At 39.1% G+C, this 20685-nt stretch overlaps 1 protein-coding gene across 3 annotated transcripts in view; it reads left to right on the plus strand.

Annotated features, from left to right (window-relative positions):
* Positions 1 to 20685, plus strand: part of vps13a (vacuolar protein sorting 13 homolog A) — a 410927-nt gene that overhangs the window by 139594 nt on the left and 250648 nt on the right. For all 3 annotated transcript variants that reach the window (XM_060837965.1, XM_060837981.1, XM_060837974.1), the window contains exons 23-27: positions 5435 to 5570; positions 5855 to 5945; positions 9442 to 9614; positions 13289 to 13445; positions 16181 to 16260. In XM_060837965.1, the coding sequence (XP_060693948.1) occupies positions 5435 to 5570; positions 5855 to 5945; positions 9442 to 9614; positions 13289 to 13445; positions 16181 to 16260 (637 nt within the window). The remainder of the gene's footprint in view (positions 1 to 5434; positions 5571 to 5854; positions 5946 to 9441; positions 9615 to 13288; positions 13446 to 16180; positions 16261 to 20685) is intronic.

Consider the following 20685-nt stretch of genomic DNA (forward strand, 5'->3'; position numbering starts at 1 on the left):
TCCTGTCCTGCCTGCTTAGCCCTCCTGCTCTGTCTAGTGGCTACCCATTTCCTTCCTGCCTGTAGACTCTGTGACCAGCCCTCGATACCCGCTGCCTTTTGAATGCTCTGCCATGTCTCCAGATGTCACTTTAACTTCGAAACTGGGCTGGAGACACTTATTGCATGCACGTAGATCCCGGGCACAGGATATGTGCCGGCTTCCCACGTAGAACAAGTACAGCAGATTACTATGTGGAGTTCTCCTACTACATCTTACCTCATTAACTTAATTAATCCTTACAATGTCAAATACTTTTAATGTCAAATTGATGTTGCTAGTGCTCTCTGCTCCAATAACAATTTCTCAGAACTTACCTGCTACTCACCAGCAGCAGTTTCCAGAAGCTGTTTAGACTCACACAGTCCTTTACCCATTGGAACTCTTGCTGCTGACCTTCCTCTCTCAATGTTCTGTCTCCTGTCTTGTGACATGGAAGTGCTGGTGTTCGACTGAGGTGGACAAAGTCAGAAGTCACATGAATTCAGGTTATAGTCTGACAAGTTTATTTGAAATCACTCTCCTCTGAACCTTGCCTCTCTTTTTCTCCTTGGTAGAGGAAGGAGGGATGGAAACACTACAGTAATGTAATGGTTGTGGCTGACCATTCCTTAACATTAGGTTCTTCCACTATGACTTTCGTATCTGCACTGACTGTGAAGTCCACTCCCATAATGCAAATGAGCTATGTCTCAGCACCTTGTGGTCAGAACTGTGAAACCGGGATTGGGGTGGCCGCTAGAGGCACCAGGAATGCGATGGGAGTGCCAGAGTGACAGAGAGAGAGCCTTCAAGAATATGCATCAGCTATGTTGACTTCAAAAAACAAATGTGAAGAGGGCATAAAAGGATGAGGTAACACAAATCCAGGAATGGATTCATCTCATCATGTGTCCATTCAAGATAAGCTGCTTATTAAAGAGTTTGCAGAACTTGAAGCAAACCTTTCAGCACCTATAAATTGGATTTTCCTGATGCAAACAAACTGAAACATTCCTTTCAGTTATGTTATACCAGATGAAGGTATTACCAGGATAGCAAATTTCTGTCTGAACTGATGTTTCAGAAACCTGCAACATGGTGCCCCTCAAAGTTTTTTAAAATTGCAAATCTTGTAATTGTGATCTTTATTCGACAGTTCACTTTCCTCCAAATGTAACTGTTGAGCAAAATGAATGTCTATCTGACATAAATGTAAATTGAGCATGATTGAGTACTTCAATATTAAATGCATAAATACCAATATTTCCTAAATCCTTCATCGAATTTTTGACTGCTGCCTAATACTTCGGTCTCTGTAACAAAGTTTCAAGACCCAGATTGTTTATCAGCAACAGGCATCTATAATGAAACCACAAGCATTGATGCCACTCAGCTTAACATATTAGCAGCATTCTCATAGATTGTAACTGTGCTTAGTCTTTCTCTATATTCTACTGACACTTTCTCCTTTTGACGTTCCCACTTTGTTCCATATCTCTTGTATATCCTTTAACAGCCTCCTCCTTTATTGCCTGTGCAAATACGAGGCCAATCCCATGATTGTTATATCTTCATTTCCTTTACTCAATTTCTGTAGTAGCCTAGGAGGACATGCTGGGATCAGCACTGGGCATAACTAAAATGAGATTTCAATTTGGTGAAGCTACACTAAAGGAAAATTTGTATGGCAAGCATTCTAAGAGGATGTCAGAGTTAAACAATCCTAATATAATAGATAAGATCTAAACTCTGGTGTCACCTAAATTCAGTTGTGCATAGTGGTGGGCAATAAATCAACAGGAGCCTTTGTAAATATCTTTCTTCTCTCAAATGGAAGAGTCCAGCATTTGCATCCACCTATCTGAAGTTCAGTATGCATGATATATCTTTCTGGGGTCTACAGTGTTACAAATGCCAACAATCTGATTCATTCCATGTGGTATCATGAACAGTGAAATCATGAGGTGGGCCCCGGGCAGGGGAGGCAATGGCCTACAGGTATAATGGCTGGACTGTTAATCCAAAGACCCAGGAAATGTTCTGGGGACCTGGAGAATCCTGCCCGGGCAGATGGTAGAATTTGAATCCAGTAAAAATCTAGCATTCCGAGTCGAATGATGACCATGAATGCATTGCTGATTGTTTGAAAAACCCATCTAGTTCACTATTGTATTTTAGGAGAGGAAACTGTCATCCTTACCTGATCTGGCCTTTGTGTGACTCCAGACCCCCACAAATCCCACTGCCACATCCAGTCATGAATGGTGATTGGCAGTTTAACAACTCTCTGGACGAGGAGGCTCCACCAACTATTCCCATCCTCAATAATAGAAGAGCCCAACCCTTCAGAGCAAAAGATAAGGTTGAAACTTTTGCAGCAACATTCAGTTGAAGTACTGAGTGAATGATCCTTCTCAGCCTCCTCCAGTGATCCCCAGTATTACAGATTCCAATCTTCAGCCAGTTCAATTCACTCCTAGTAATATTAAGATAAGTTGGAGGCATGGAATACTGCAAAGGCTACAGGCCCTGACAACATTGCGGCAATAGTATTGAAGAATTGTGCTTCACAACTTGATGTTCCCTTAGCCAAGCTGTTCTCATACAGTTACAACACTGACATCTACCTGACAATGTGGAAAATTGTCCAAGTATGTCTCATACATATAAGGCAGGACAAATTCAATTGCCATCCCATCTTCTACTGTCAATCATCAGCAAAGTGGTGGTTGGTGTCATTAACAGTACAATGAAGCAGCACCTGCTCAGCAATAACCTGCTCAGTGATGCCCATTTTGGGTTTCGCTGCTGACCTCGTTACAACCTTTGGTCAAGCATGGCAAAAACAGCTGAGTGTGACATCAGGAGCCCTAACAAAATTGAAATCAATGGATATCGGGGCAAACTCTCCGCTGGTTAGAGTCATATCTGACTCAGATGTCGGATGTGGTTGTCGGATGTCAATCATTTCGGTTCCAGAACATCTCCGCAGGAGTTCCTCAGGGTACTGTTCTAATACCAACCATCTTCAGCTGCTTCATCAATGACCCCCCAACCTCCCTTTTATAAAGCCAGAAGTGGGGTTGTTCATCAGTGATTGCACAATGTTCAGAACCATTTGTGACACCTCAGACACTGATGTGGTCTGTGTCCAAATGCAGCATGATCTGGACAATATCCGGCTTGGGCTGACAAGTGGCAAGTAACATTCATGTCACAGAAGTGCCAGGCTCTGACTGTCACCAACAAGAGACACCACCTAACCACCACCTCTTGACATTCAATAGTATTACCATCACTGAATCCCCCAGTATCAACATCCTGGGAGTTGTCATTGATATGATCCTCACCTGAACTCACCACATAAACACAGTGACCTCAAGAACAGGTCAGAGACTAATACTGCACCAAGTAACTCTCCTACCTCCGAGCCTGACCACCATGTACAAGGCACAAGTCGGGAGTGTGATGGAATATTCCCTACTTACCTTGATGAGTGCAGCCCCAACAGCACTCAAGTAGCTTGACACTATCCAAGACAAAGCAGTGCGCTTGATTGGCACTGCAGCCACAAACATCCACTCCCTCCTCCATTGACGCCCAGTAGCAGCAGTGTGTACTATCTACAAGGTGCACTGCAAAAATTCACCAAACATCCTTTGACAACATCTTCCAAACCATAACCACTTTTGTCTGAAAGGACAAGGGCAGCAGATGTATAGGAACACCAACACCTTCAAGTTCTCCTCCAAGCCACTCACCATCCTGACTTGAGAATATATTGCCATTCCTTTAATGTTGCAGGGTCAAAATCCTGGAATTCCCTCCCTCATAGAATTGTGGATCAACCCATAGCACATAAACTGCAATGGTTCAAGAAGGCAGCTCGCTACTATCTTCTCAAAGGTAACTAGGGATGGGCAATGAATGTTGGCCAGCCAGCAATGCTCTCATCCCACAAAATAATTGTCCTCTTTGGGCTCCTCCATCATTGAGAATGGGGATATTTGTGGAGCCTTCTCCTTCAGTGATTTAATTGTCCACCATTTACAACTGGATGTGGAAGGACTGCAGAACTTAGATCTGATCTATTGGTTGTAGGATCGCTTAGCTCTGTCTATCACTTGCTGTTTCTGCCTTTTGGCACAGTAGTCCTATTTGGTAGCTTCACTAGGATGAACCCTCATTTTTAGGTATGCCGGATGCTGCTCCTGGCATGCCAGCATATGTACCAACCTTCCCCAAGCTATTATGACTTCTGAAGAAGGGTTTCAGGTCTAGTGACGTCAACTCTGCTTTCTCTCCACAAATACTGTCTGACCTGCTGAGTTTTTCCCAGCAGTTATTTCTGATTTCCAGCATCTATAGTTCTTTGGGTGTTTTTTGTCTTTAAATACTGTCTCAGTTTTGGATTTTTATTGAACAAGGATGTAAATATACTAGGAGATTTCAGCAGAGGTTTCCTAAATTAATTCCTGCAACGAGTGGGTTAGTTAATGCAGAAAGATCAGACTGGATTTGTTTTCATTGGCACTTCAAAGAGCCTGGGCGAAAGTTTATAAGATCCTAAATGATCTTGACAAGGTGGGCATAAAAAGAATGTGTTTGCTATCCTAACTGCGCTCAGAACTTGAAGATGCTGTATTTTAACATTGGGGCTATCCTTTTTAAGACAATTAAAGGAATTCATTTATCTCTAAGACTTGTGGAACTTTGGAACATACTCTGCATTAGAAGGCGGTGGAGATGGGATCATTGCATATATTTAAGATGGAGGGAGACAGATTATAGTTAGGTAACAAAATGAAAGGATATTAGGGAGGAGATGTGGTATGGCAGTGTTTGAAACACACATTGATGAATAATGATTTTATCGAGTATTAGAATAGACTTGAAAAGTTGTCTGGCAAGTGGATTTCATTGCAAGAGGAATTGGGTATAAAAGTACTGTTGCTTGTTGGAGCTGTCCCGGGTAATATTTAATCCATATTGAGATTATTATGAACAGTTTTGTTCTCAAAGCAGTTCAGAAGAGATGCACACACTCAACTGGGAGGCAGGCATCAATTCATATGAAGAGGTTAACCAGACTGGTCAACCCTTGCACTATATGCATGTTACTCTTGGACTGCCTGGCAGTCTCCCATTGCTTACTTCCATTCTTGCCCCTAACTTGTGGTGTGACTAACTCTCTAACAATAGTGCAATGTTTAACCCTTTCCTTGCTCATTTATTAATGAGCCAGTCTGTAGAAATATCTTTAGATCTATATCTTTTTAGATGGGATGCTCTTTGGACACAATTTAGAAATGAACAAAATATTTTAAGATAAACTGAAATTCCCAATAGAAAATGAAGGTAGTTTTGCATATGTTGATTAAGTATCTAATGTAGTGTTTATTTTTTTGAATAGGTTTAAAGTTTATGGTGGACTTGCTTTACTTTCAGTTTGTATCTCAGACCAAAAACTTAAGCGAGTTTTAGAGTTGATTGATAGTATTCCGAAACCACAAAGTAATACACCATCACCATCCATAAAATCCCATCAGGTAAGCTTAAAACTTTGCATTTAAAGTAAAATATATGCAGAATGCTGTCTGATTATTAGTAGCTTCTTTGATGTAGAAAGCAGGTTTTGCCAACAAACCATATAATATCTAACGTAATGCAAATTACTATTTTGGAATAATTTTAAATTAACATCCTTTTGTAAATTTCTCTGGGATAAATAATTTTTCCAGAATTTATTTGGAAGGTAAATGTTTTGAAGTAAATTGGAGACTATAATTAGAGTCTAGTTAATTTGCTTGTTTGATATTTGAAATTTGTTTAGCTACAGAAAGTATCGCCTAATATGACGCCACGGTCTGTTCAAAAAAGAGCTGTACAAAAGGACCTATATTCTTCTGTTCTGAGTATGGCAGGTAAGGTTTGCAAGAATATAGTATTAAAATACAAGCCCTTTTGCAACATCTCTACCTTCCATGTAAACACATGCTACTGTTCTATACACTGCCTCATTTTGCATCTGTCTTTTCTGGTACAGTGCATGTCACATTTTGACTTTCACAGTAAGAAGACATTTTAGCTGAATTTACTTTTAGTGCTGAATTTACTTTTAGTGCTAATCATTATTTCTTTCATTTTTATCATTTCACCAAGTTACAGCCTTGATTGTCAGGAATGTAATTTGAGTTTGCCCAGTTCCTTGCAATTAAATTCCTTCATACCAGTATGCTAGTGTATCAGGTACAGAGTTATCTTGCAAAGTCGGGTACCTGAAACAATGTGTGTTCTATATGGTGTTTGACCACATCTTTTATTTAACTCTTCCAGCTTTTATACTCAGCATCTCATGATAAAGCTCATTGTCCCAAAAGCATAAGCCAATGTGTTAGTGCAACTGGATTGCTTTATTCATCCCATACATCAGTGTATGGGAAAACCTTTGCTCAGCTCCTACAATCCCCATAGTTAAATTTTTAAACTGTATTTCCTCCAGCAATTCCTGAATTGACTCCAAAATAGAGAATGACTTTGCTACAAGTGAAAGTAGTTCTGCTCATTATTCGGCCAAATATTTGATATTTTCTTTGCACTTTGTAGCAGTTTTTGTTCATTTTACATAATTGATTTTGTTCCTTCTTCAAAAATCATTTATGGATGCTTTGTGATATTTACAGCTTCTGTAATTGTTGTCGAATAATCCACAATTTTAAGTATTTTACAAACCTATCTTGACTGTTTACATAGTATCAGTTTTAAAAATTTCAGAGCATGAAAATAATCAAAGCTGATTTGAACAACAAAGAACCAATGCGAATTGACAGTAAAACTGAAATGAACCAGTCAGTGAGTCACTGTTTGTGTTTGTGAAATATAATTACACCTTCGCTGAAACATGTTGCCTTTAAGGTTACTGCATTTTCACCTTTTGATTTCCACTTTCCTTGGGCTGAGGGCCAAAGTTTACTTCTGTTTGAACTGAAGTCTGCTTTTTACACACCCAGTATCTATTTAATGGTAGTTATCCCAGTCACCAGACAAACTTGTGCTTTTGGCTCACTGGGCTTAACAAAATTCAATGTATTCTAGGAGTGATGCCACCAAGGATCTCTATAACTGTTGAAATAAGATGCTAGTTCTACGCTTGTATTCTCTTGCAAGAAAGGCCATATACTGTTTGTCTTCCTAACAGCTTGCTCCGCCTGCCTGCCTACTTCTATTGACTTGTGTACAAGGGCACCGAGAAATGTTTGTACATCCATCTTTCCCAATATGTTATCATTTAAATAATGCCTTAATGCCTTCCTTTCCTTTTTGCATCAAAATGTGTAAGTTTACATTTAGCTAATGTTGTAATTGCATTTCCCATGTGTTTGCCCAATGACTCAACTTGACTAAATTACCTTGAAGCTTCTTTACAACTCCTGATTGTGCCTAATTTTATGTTGTCAGCAACCTTGGAAATGTTGCATTGTGTTCCCCTTATCCAGGTTTTTTCTTATCTTTGTCCAATCCCATTAAAGAAACATATGGTAAGGGGCTATTTGTTGGTTGAGTTCGGAAGAAGAAATGTCATCCTATCAAGTGGGCAGTTGTAGGAATCTCCAGACTGTAAGAGTTGATAGAAGTCTCAAGTCCGTCAGACCTGGAGGAAGTGTATGAGTCCTTCAACATTCAAGGAAAATGACTAGGAAAAGTAATTTTGAATGAAAAATTAAAGTTAAGACAGGACTGAAACTTCACTCGCATTGTTATTATTGTAAAGGAAATTGCTGGGAAAGATGATTGAATCATTTTATAGTTTAAGGTATTTCTAAATTATCTTGCATTATGTCCTTTTTCATTTTCATGTAATGAATTTGTGTTATTATGTTAAGGGAACATTGATAGCTTTATGTGAATGTGTTCATGTGTTAGGGACTTAACAGCAAGGTAACCAAACTACAAAATTTAAACTTAACACTTATCAAGACAGGTTTCTCTTTTAGGAAAATATGCCCTGTATGCCCAAATCTAGATCATTAGCAATTCTTGAGTACCATCCCCTGGCAAACTTAATTGTAGAAGTCCAAACAGCAACTGCTCATCACCACTTTTAAAGCTTCTACTTTACTGACAATCTATTTTGTGGTGCTTTATCAAATATACCTTTGGATGTTTTCAGAGTCCCTTTTCAAATTTTTAACCATTTCAACCTTGGTCTTCCTCTAGCTTAGTCCATGACAACCCATCAACTATTTACTTTCGAAATAAGGTATATGCTCCTAAAAATGAAATGTCTGAAAACTAGAATGTTTTGACAGTAAAACAGGATCAAGATCAGCTTATAGTTAAATAACTTAGATTATCTCAGTTGTTGTAGAAAACCTGTCTAAAGTTCAAACATGCTTTCTTACATATAGTAAATACCTGCATTCTCATTAAAATTATATGCTTTGTTCTGTTCGTAGTTTTGGTTATTAACTTACATTTTATCATACTTTTGATATTTGTCCTATTTTAGCCATTTGCTTTTCTGAAATGGAGTCTAATATTTCTTGCTTTACATTGTCAAAATTTATCTCTCTGTTGTTGCTGATATTCTTCTTTTCTCATAACCAAGCCACAGTTTTTAACTCGCTCCGTGAATTTCCAGTTGATGCTCTGGTTTCCTCCTACAGTCCAAAGATGCATGGGTTAGGTGGTTTAGCCATGTAAATTGCTTTTTGCTTCTAGCGGTGTGTAGGCTCAGTGAACTAAGCATGGAAGGTGCAGGGTTACAGGGACAGGCTATGGGGTGTTGGTCTGGATGTAATGCTGTTTGGAAAGTCGGTGTGAACTTGATGGGCTGAATGGCCTCCTTCAATAGTGCAGACATTCTATGATTCTAATATTGTAGCATTTAAGAGCATTGTGTCATGTTTCATATCCTTTCTGAATACATTCTGTCCTCTTCCATTATACATGGATTTGCTACCCACAGATCCACATACTCTCGAGGTTGGCCCCAGACCTGAATGTTTTTCCTTCCCCCTAATTGACAGCTACATGGAACAGTCCTGTGTGGTAGCAGATTTCTAAAATTGTGCACTTACTGATTTTGTTGTTCTTGGTTGGTCCGTATTCCTTTCCACCATGGATAACGCGGATTAAGTGGAAATGACCTTTACTGAGTTTATATATGCATCATTTTTAAAAAATCCATTCAAGCTTGGGATCGCTGGAGGTGAGCTAGGAAATTTTAAACTAATCTTCAACTAAGTGTTAAAAATAGCTTTACCCTCAAACAGAATGAACTGAATTAGGTTTCTGAGAAAAGGAAGTATTGTGTATATCTGCATTTCTGTAAATAAAGATGCATTTTTTTCCATGTAGCACATTTGTCGGTTTTAAAATTCCTTTTGTCAAATTTGTAACCAAATTTAACTTTCATAGATTCAGATGATGAATTCTATGATGCTCCGAGCTCACCTGTGGATGAAGCACCATTTCTGCCAGTCAGAGCTGTTTCATTGCAAAGATCAGAAAGCATACGCAAGAAACAATTGAGAAAGCAAGAATCTATGAAAAATATGACTGACTTCCAAATGCAATTTGAAATATCAACGGTAATTATTTTCACTATTAAAAACATGCTTTTCCTTGATGTTGCCTGAAATTTTACTGACATTGAATTAAGTTCTCATTTTGGAAAGCTTCAGACTATATTTCAGAACAATTTCATTAGTTTTGTCAAAATCTTTACAGGCCTTTTTAATTCTAACCCTAAAGTAGGATTTTTCAGGTGACTAAATTTCTCACCTCGCTACCTGAAGAGTCAGAGGGAAATGCATCCCTGCAACCATTCAGTTCTCTAAGTGCATTTAAAGGCTGGAAATCCATTTACATTTCTCACTCATGCAGAAAGCCTGCCTCAGAGGAGCCAGCCCATCCAATTGGCCAGCAGCTCTAGTCAGTAACAGTGGTGGCCAGGACTGGAAACACAGAGTGACCAGATATAAGTCCTAGAGTCTTGCAGCAGGCAAGTATGGGGCCTCATAAGGATGCAGGTGTATTGATGGAGAAATCAAAGGAATAAATGAACCCATGGGTGGAGGTGTATGTGGCATGGAAAGGGGGCCCCTTTGAAGGAAGCCCCTTCCTCATATAGGCCTAATGTTTAACATCCAACTAGAAAATATAATTATTCAAAGAAACAAAAATAATATCCCCATCTGAGATTCTGTATCAGTTATTGTTTCATGACTTTCCTGTGAAGTGTTTTGGGATATTTTGGTTAAGTGAAAGGTTACATACTAATACAAGTTGTTTCAGGAAATGGTTACTGTGTAGTATTCACCTTTTATTTATCAGCACGAGTGAGAGGCATGTAGTTGAAATTTTTTGACTTGCATTTATCGTGACTGCAACACAATAAAACCAATTTTGAGCAGAAAATGACTATTTTACAAAATGAGGAAAGGACTATGGATACAGCCAGTCTCTGCTCCATCCCTATGATCAATTGGTGTCTTAACCAGTAAACTTTCTCAGTGCTAGCCATAGTCCAAGCAATCAGCACCAACATTTCAAACTGCACAAGTTTTATGCTCTGCCATGAGTTGGTTTTCTTGCCTTTCAGTCCTAATAAGTGAAAAACAAAAAGCTTCATGTTCACATCTCTAGCAAAGTTAATGTTCTGTATTCGAAGAAATTAATTATAGATTATCCTGAAACAGTTTGTTGCCAGTTAACCATATTTTGGATAGATTCTCTGACATAGATGATCTGCACTGTATAAAAGTATGTTGGGATAACCTGCTTCAAATTTTGAATTGGAGACACCGGTGTTGGATTGGGGTGTACAAAGTTAAAAATCACACACCACCAGATTATAGTCCAACAGGTTTAGTTGGAAGCACACTAGCTTTCGGAGTATCGCTCCTTCATTAGGTGATAGTGGTGCCCTCCATCTGATGAAGGAGCGACGCTCCGAAAGCTAGTGTGCTTCCATTAAACCTATTGGACTATAACCCGGTGTTGTGTGACTTTCAAATTTTGTAGCTTGTGAAAGTAATTATTCATACAATGTACTATTACTGACAAGACCTATATTTATTGTCTATGAATGTGATACCTGTCAAAGTGTTGTAGGTAAATACAGTACCGCTAGGAAGGGCATTCCAGGATTTTAACCCAATATCAAGGAAAATTGCCAAGATGCTGCAATACAACCAAAGAGTATATGCCTGTCACTGAATTGTTGAGTGAATGAATGTCAATGGTGGTGAATGGCATGTTGATCAGAGCTGCTTTGGCTTGGGTGGTGTCAAGCTTATTGAATAGTTGGAGTTGCAGTCAATCAGGAAAGTGGAGAAAATTTCACCATGCTTCTACCTTGTACCTTTTAAAATGGTGTTGCTTTGGGCGAGTCTGATATGAGTTACTTATCTCCGAAATCTCTGTTTCTGGTTTGCTTTTGTGGCCATGCTACTTATATGATTAGTCTAGTTAGCCTTTGACAATGGTAACATCCAGCATATTGATGGTGCACTATTGAGCGTTAGAAATGCAATTGCATGTCAAAGGGTGGTGGTTAGATTTACTTGCATTAAAATTGGTCATTGCCTAGCTTTTGTGTGATATGAATGTCATTCGCCCCTATCAAGCCTGAATGACTCTTCAGATACTGAAGCAGTCTGTGAATGATGCTGAACAGTGTATAATCATCCATGGGCATCTCCACTCCTTATGATGGAAATGGCGCTATTAATGAATCAGCTGAAGATGATTGGGTCTAGGACATGTGTGGCCCAGTGGTAGGTGTCTATCATTGGGTCAGGAGGCCTGGGTTCAAGGACCAACTGCTCCAGCAATATCATAATATCTCTAAGCAGGTTGACTAGGAAATATCTACACTTGCTGATTGTGGCACAGTGGTAGGCCTGGCTTTAAGTCCTAGCTGCTCCCGAGGCATAAAGTAACAGCATCTCTGAACAGTTGGATAGAAGTGTCTTTGCTCATTGATTAGGTTTGTCCTCCTGGGAGCATGATCAACCTTTTATATCAAATACCTTTTTGTCATGTGCAAGAATAATGTTTTTTTGGGGGAAAAAAGCCTGAATAGAACCAGCAAAAACAGTTACATGCTACAAATTATGGTCACAGGGTACATTTTGTAGAATACCATTGACTATTGGAATTAATGATTATGATAAAGTGAAAGCATGTTCTTTTTATATGTTGCTCACGACACTAGAGTAATGTGGTACAAAAGGATGCCTTTCAGCCAGTGAGTTTAGGTCATCTGTTTGATATAGTATCCATCTAGGCTTAATTCCTTGTTCTGTATCCATAGAAGGTTTCTTGTATTTTAAACTTCTGGAGTCTACATATGCACAGGACCATGTGAAAAGCTAGAATTTCATACCAGTGCTGCTGCGGAGGGTGTGTTATGAAGGGTGTACGTGACAGGCCAGTGACCAGGGCCTGGGCCTTTAGGGTAGCACCATCGGAGATTTCTGTGGCTGCTGTATACAAAGGATTCGACCTAATCTCACCGCATGATACCATAATTAATGGGAAGTCTTTGAACGAAGAACAAAATCCATTCTTGTGCTGTCAGTCTTGTAAAATAAATTGAAACTAAAGTTGTATCTTATTGAGTGAGGTATATTTAGGTTTTTAATGCATTCTAACTTTATAATTGATGTTTAACAGCTTCACAAATCTCTGGAAAGCAAATTCTATATTTGTGGATGGTCTTTTTTTTTCCCATGATTTTTTTGGAAGAATAACTTTTTATCCCACAGATTTGTTCATCTTTGATTGAAGGCAGAATCTAAAATAATCAAAACAATTTATTTAATAGTTTGAAAATTTTATATTGAAATTGAAGGACTGTGTACTTTTAGCTTCCTGGTTTGCTCTGTTCAATGTAATTGGTTGGTTACCCTGTTGTTGCCATCACTTTTGGTGACTTGGTGACAGTCAGGATGGGGAGATGTTCACTACCATGGTTATTAGTAACCGTGAGCAGCTTTTTAATGGTCATCGGTCATCTTCATTTGTTTCCCTGCTAACTGCAAAATCTGGGTGATTTATTAAACATTTGCACATTTGAATTCTGTCATGTAAAATATTATTGGCTGCACAATAATGTTAGTTAAAGTTGACATAAAACCTATAAGCATTTTAAAAAAAGACTCAAAATTGTGCTAGTAGATCCAGCTCATATATTATATTGAATTTTTAACTTAAAATGTGCTTATTGCTAATTTTATTATTTCAACGACATGTCTAGATATCACTGGGAATCTATCGTTATGTAGAGGATACCGAAAGCCCTGTATTAGAACTGGAAATAGTCGGACTTGGCACAGAGCTTAAAATCAGAACATACGATATGACTTCACACACATTTCTGAAAGAAATCAGTTTAAAATGCCCTGAGCAGACAGGTAAGAGGAAAAAGACTTCCGAAGTTGTCCAATGTTATAATTGTTTTATGCATTGAAAGCTTTTCTAAAAAGGTAGTACCAAATGATACCTATGAATACCCAGACTCCAAAAAAAACACACAATTTTTTGTCCATAACTTTCATTGTGGCAATAAAACTTAATAATTTATAACACTTCTTTAATTTCCAAATTGCTGCATTACATTTAGTCTTGAATATCCATTTAAATTGTGGCCTGTGATCTGTGCATTTCACAAGTGGAGCAGTACTAATTTTCATGATTGGTGCAATAATATGTCATACTGAAATGGATGCCAGAAATTAGTGATGTACTTGTGAAATAAAGTACATCAATTTAATATGATAAGGTTTCTACATGGATATTGTAAGTATGTCCAATGTCAGTTTTCCACATCAGTTACGGCAACAAATAATGAGGAAAGGTGGTGGCATAGTGGTATTATCACTGAACTACTAGTAACCCAGGCTAAAGCTCTGGAAATATGTTCAAATCTTGCCACCATGTCAGATGGTGAAATTTAACTTCAACTTTTAAATCTGGAATGTAAAAAAAAAACTATTTGTCTCATAATTGTTGTAAAAACCTTTCTACTTTGTTAATGCCCTATAAGGAAAGAAAATCCATCCTCCCCACCTGATCTGGTCTGTATGTGATTCCAGTTTCACAGCATGGGGCTAACTTTTTTAAATGCCCTCTGAAATGACTGAACAAACATATTGTTCAACAAGTTGAATCTGGCTGCTACAAAGTCTCAAAACAATGAAATTGGATGGACAATTCAGCATTGACTTAAGACAGCAACGCCATACAGCTTTGTTAACCCTGCAAAGTCATCCTTTCCAATATCTAGTAGCTGTGTGAAAATTGGAAGAGCTGACCCACAGATTAGACAAGCCATAGCCTGACCGAGTCATACTTAAGATTATAATTATGTCTTATAGAAAATGTCTCCAATACCACCATCACCAGAGGTAACAGGAGGGATTTGGCATGTAAGATCTCAACATTGATTCTGGATCCCATGATATCAAAACAGGAAAGGAAACTTCATGCTGGTTAAATGGAGGTGCCAGTGTTGGAATGGGGTGGACAAAGTCAGAAGTCACACGACACCAGGTTATAATCCAGCAGGCCTACTTGAAATCACAAGCTTTTGAAGCACAGCTCCTTTGTTAGGTCACCTTACGAAGGAGCTGTGCTCCGAAAGGTTATGATTTCAAATAAACCTCTTGGACTATAAACTAGTGTCATCTGATTTCTGACATCATGCTGATTTCCACCTACCTTAGCTGCACGGAACTTGGACCTCAGACCTCAGTAAGGGGTCTTGGTAACATCCCCACAACTGAGATTTGCTTGAGTCCTAAAGAACACAACTGCTGTACTGGGTCTATTCCCTGTGGTGAAGGGAAAAGTGGACTTGACTGCATCCACGTCATGTGTGCCTGTAGCAAATGCATTTGTCCGTGACGGTATTGTAGGAGTGACCACTGCACAATCCTGCCTTCACTTTGAGGATACCCACCATTGTCTTGTGTGGTACTGCTAGTATACTGACTGGGATAGATTATGAACAGATCCAGCAACCCAAAACTGCACAACTGAGCTACAATGGGCAACTATCAACAACAGAACCATAAGGATCAGCACACGCTCCACTCTAGACAACTGGTTCAATAAAAACTGTGAAAGGTATGCTGAGGACAGCACTGAGAGTATGTACAAATTAAATGCCAACATGGTAAGGCTACAAAACAGGATTACTTGCATACCAATCAGTGTAAGCAGCATGTGCTAGACAACTAAGCAACTCCACATCCAAAGAATCAAATGGTTCACAGCCCTGCTACATGCAGTCATTAGTGATGATTAACAAGTATTTGTTGTCATTTAATTTACCCCCTTTTCCAGCCTTTTCACAGCCTATGTCCCTTTTGAAGTCAATTACTATCCTCCAGATTTTGTATCAACTGCACATTTTGAAATGGCACTAACGGTCCTCTACGCCAAGTCTAGGACATTAACATGTCATAAGAAATGCAAAGGTGCTGTCACAGTTTCTCATCTTTCCTTTAATTATTTTTGTAACCTTTCACCTGCCAGTTGACCTACTCCTATTATGGTCTGTTTATCAATTCTCACCTTTTCACTTGTTCTGTCTGTACTCTGCAATTTATCACATCCCCCCAGATTTAAACCCTTTCTTTCCATATTTAGTTTAATATCCTCTGTACTTCCTTTGTTTTACAGTTTACAAGAATAGTAGCCCCAGAACAGTCCAGCTGTAGGTTCTTTCCCCAGTACTGGTTCTAGTGCTGTATGAGCTATAACCCACTTCTCCCTCATCAGTTGTTGAGTCAGCTGTTCATCTCTAAATCTGATTTGCCCTAGGCCACCAATCTTTGACAAAATGTATTTTTTTAGCAGTACAAAAGGAAACATGACAATCAATTGGAGAATGTGGGCTTCAGGAGGATGAAGACACATACTAGGTTTTCAGTTGTTCATTCAGAGAGGCAAAGCTGGAGGCAGGTAGGCAATGTTGAGGTTGAAAGTGACCATTAAATGGAGCTACTGCTTTTCCTTCAAAAACATAAATAATACTCCAAGATAATTTGACAAACCTAATTCTGATTGTAATTGCTTAAAAGTGTTTTTGCTGAAAATATATATAAATTATCCACCATCTTTTGATTTGTAAAATATCTTTCAGATGCTGAAAACAAACCCATTTATATTATTACTACTCTGGACAATGATGAAGACGATCTCCTTACTATTGAATATATTAAGGTATGCAATTATGCTTAAGAAATGGCATTCCAACCATGGAATATTTGTTCTATTCATTTCTTTCTGTAACGGCCATTGTATTTATATTGTTAAATGTCAAGCTTTTTCATTTTATCATTGGTTTGTTTTGTGTTTCTATGTTTATGAATGTTCTAATATATGACGTATCACCCAAATTTCAATTTTCTGTGCAACTGCACTGGAACAACTAAAGACACTTAGCTACAATTGTGTAACTATTTACCCATAAATTGGTAACAATACTAAATAAAGGCATTCAATAAATTGAGTTTATTAATCCTATTTTAAACTTACTTCAAGCATAGCCCTAATCTGCGCTGACTGGCATATTTCCACATTCCTGACCTGCCTAGCCTCATGCAACTAAGTTCTAATTTCACTAATGGATGCAAGAATATTCCTGCTCTTGGTCAGTTATGTTCTAAGTGAGAGCGTAAACATACATGTCCCTTAGTTTTTCTCTTATCCTATTCCACCTAAATTTCAACTATTTCTAAGTATTGCTGTGGGGTCATGGCAGCACTGCAGTCATAATCTTTAGAGACTTTGCTTAACTTTATTTGCCCAGATGAATATAGTCCATACTGTACTCTCCATGTTTACTTTTTAAAAAGCTCCTAAAGACACAGGTTGCAGCTAAATGCTGCATTTCCTTAATAATGAGTAGAGCATTCAAGAGCGAAATATAAACTGCTGGCTTTTTGTGTTCAGATTTGCAAATTAGCTAAGAAGAATATTCATCAATTTATCTTCCAGTAATCTCAACAGAAAGTATATTACAATTATCCAAAACCAATTATTTTTGCCCATCCTGCCAAATTATTTAAATGATGAGGAGGCAGTGGATACTATGAGAGAACTGATGGGAGCTTTCTCTCTTATCCATAGTTAAGCTCCTGCAGTTGATTTGGAGGTGCCGGTGTTGGACTGGGGTGTACAAAGTTAAAAATCACAGGTTATAGTCCAACAGGTTTATTTGGAAGCACTAGCTTTCAGAGTGCTGCTCCTTTATCTGATGGTTGTGGAGCATAAGATCATAGGACGCAGAATTTATAGCAAAAGTTTACAGTGTGATATAACTGAAATTATATATTGAAAAAGACCTGGATTGTTTGTTAAATCTCTCATCTTTTAGAATGGTTTCTGTTCTTTCAAATGTTGCAGAACTTTCTGAAAGTTGCATTCTCAAGTAAACTTTAACAATAGGTGCCATGTTGGCCCAGATAATGCATTGAAGGTATGAGGTGCCCTCTGTGAGGTTGTCTGTGCCCAACGTTCAGACTGATTCTAATCTAAAAAAGGGATTTACAGAATTTTGCATGGATTCATGCAGTTTTTGAGCAAAGTAAAATGTAATTCTGCAAGTACAAATTTTGTGTGTGTGCGCGCGCACGCTCATGCACACGGGGGTTGCGAGGGCGAGTATGAGTTTCTGTGAGTGTGTGTATGTGCATGAGTGTAAAGGTGTATAAGTCTGTGAGAGGGTGCGTGTGAGAGTGTAGAAGTGTATGTGTGAGCATATGAAAGAGGGTCTGTGTGAATGTGTGGATCTGTAGGAGTGTCTGTCTGTGTAGTGCAGTGAGGTCACCTGTAGTGTGACATGAACCCAAGGTCCCAGATTAGGCTATCCCCATGGGTACCAAACTTGGCTACCAGCCTCTGCTCGGCCACTTTGCATTGTTGCCTGTCCCGAAGTCAGCCTTAGAGGACGGTCACCCGAAAGTCCGAGGTCGAATGTCCCAGACCGCTCCTACCAGCACTATACACCAGGTATATTGATGACATTTTCTTCCTCTGGACCCATGGGGAGGAGTCACTGAAACAACTGCACAGTGATATCAACAAGTTTTATCCCACCATCAAACTCATCATGGACTACTCTCTAGCATTGTCTCATTTTTGGATGCATGCATCTCCAACAAAGATGGGCACCTCAGCACCTTACTCTACCGCAAACCCATGGATAACCTCATGATGCTACACTTCTCCAGCTTCCACCTGAAATATTAAAACAGTCATCCTCTGTAGACAAGCCCGACATAGACACAGGATCTGCTCAGATGAGGACGAATGTGACGGGCAGTTGGAAATACTCAAGGATGCCCTCATAAGAATGGGTTACGACGCTCAACTTATCGACTGCCAGTTCCGATGTGACACAGTGAGAAACCATAATGACTTCTTCAGGAGACAGACACAAGCTGCACTGACAGGATATCCTTTGTTTTCCAGTACTTCCCAGGTGTCGAAAAGCTATGCCATGTTCTTCGCAGCCTGCAACACATTATGAATGAGGTTGAGCAACTTGTCAAGACCTTCCCCACACCTCCATTTCTTGCCTTTAAATAACCACCAAATCATTGTTCACAGCAAAGTGCCTGGCTTCCAAGACAATACCATACAATCTTGTCACGGCAGACACTGCAAGACGTGTCAGTGTATTAACACGGATACCACCATTACACGCAGGGACACCACCCACTATGTACTTGGCAGGTACATACTACATACTTGGCATCTGACTCGGCCAAAGTTGCCTATCTCATACGCTGCAGGCAAGGATGCCCTGAGGCATGATACATTGGTGAGACTGAGCAGAAACTATAGCAATGGTTGAATGGTCACCACACAACAATCAGCAGACAGGAGTGTTCCCTCCCAGTTGGAGAACACTTCAGCGTTCCGGGACATTTGACCTCCAAGATGGACTTCAGGACATGCAACAACGCAGAGTGGCAGGCGGAGACTGATAGCCATGTTCAGTACCCATGGGGATAGCCTGAACCAGGACCTTGGGTTCAGGTGATCCCACTGCACCACAGACAGACACACACTCCTACAGACCCATACACTCACACGGACCCTCTCTCACACACACACATACACTGTCACATTCACACACGCACCCTCTCACAGACTTATGCCCCTTTACACTCACGCACACTCTCACTCTCTCACAGACTCATACCCACTCCTGCACATGCACGCACACACATATACGAGTTTGTGAGGTGAATTTGTACTTGCAGAATTACATTTTATTTTGCTCAAAAACTACATGAATCCACATAAGGTTCTGTAAATCCCTTAGACTAGAATCAGTCTTAACATTGGGACACAGACAACCTCACACCTTCAGTGCATTTTCTGGGCCAACATAGCATTTAATGTTAAAGGTCACTTGAGAATGTAACTTTAAGAAAGTTCTGTAATTTACATATGAAAGAACTGAAACCAACATGGTCATTCTAACAGATGAGAGACTTAACAAACAATGCAGGTCTTTTTCAATCTATAATTTCAGTTACACCACACTGTAAACCTTGTTTTAAATTCTGTTGAAGGAAAAGCGCTCCAACAGCTAGTGCTTCCAAGTAATCCTGTTGGACTATAACCTGGTGTTGTGATTTTTAACTTTAAACTCCTGTATTTCCAATAGAATCTTGTGAAACATTTCAGAGTTTTCTAATCTTGACGAGATGTCTGTGGATCTTTTTACCCAAAGAGCATAGGAATGTTAATATGACTATCAGGGACATTTCAGTCCTGCAAAGTTTTCTTGGAAACTGAAAAAGGATAGTGATGTTTTATCAAGTGAAGGACAGTATGAACAGAAAGGTAGGTGATACGTGAGAGGCACTGGGTGGTAATTTTACAAAACAGGCAAACTATGAAACTAATGACAGTGTTCACCAAGTCTAGTAAAGAGATGAACAACTTAAAATTATACAGCATATTTTACATAAAAACCCAAAATATTATGAAACGATGGGTATATTAATAGGAAATATTCAGCGAGAAATGGGCCAAGTGATGGCAAACGGGACTAGATTAATTTAGAATATCTGTACGACATGAATGAGTTGGACCGAAGAGTCTATTTCCAAGAGATGCTATGCACCTGACTCTGACTAACATGACACCGAACCTCTCAAAACTAAGATCTTGTGACAAAAGTTTCGTCCAAGAAGCAAATGTTAAGGAGGATCTTCAATAAATAAGAAGTAGAGGGGTTCTAGAGAAGGAATTCTACACTCTGGGGCCTGGTTAACCGAAGACATGATCACTAATAGTGGAGTGATTAAAATCAGACAGGCTCGAGAGACTAGTACTAGATGAGTGGGATATCTTTTGAGGGTTTTTGTGATTGTCAGGGATTCGAAGTTAGACAGGAAATAGTACAAAAGTAGCATCAATGGAGAGATAAACTGTTTTTTTTCAGTTTGGTGACCTTTAAAGAGAATGGCATTAGAAATGAGGGACTTGCTTTGTAGAGTGATCTGAGAACTTGAGGTATTTCCCTTTCAGCATGAATATGAACTGTGTTCTACACTTTGCAGACACTGTCAGATCTTTATTTATCCAGTGTTTCTGCTTTCATTTTGGATTTCCAATATCTGCAAT

This window comes from Hemiscyllium ocellatum, chromosome 2 (assembly GCF_020745735.1).
Source record: "Hemiscyllium ocellatum isolate sHemOce1 chromosome 2, sHemOce1.pat.X.cur, whole genome shotgun sequence".
Taxonomy (NCBI): Eukaryota; Metazoa; Chordata; class Chondrichthyes; order Orectolobiformes; family Hemiscylliidae; genus Hemiscyllium; species Hemiscyllium ocellatum.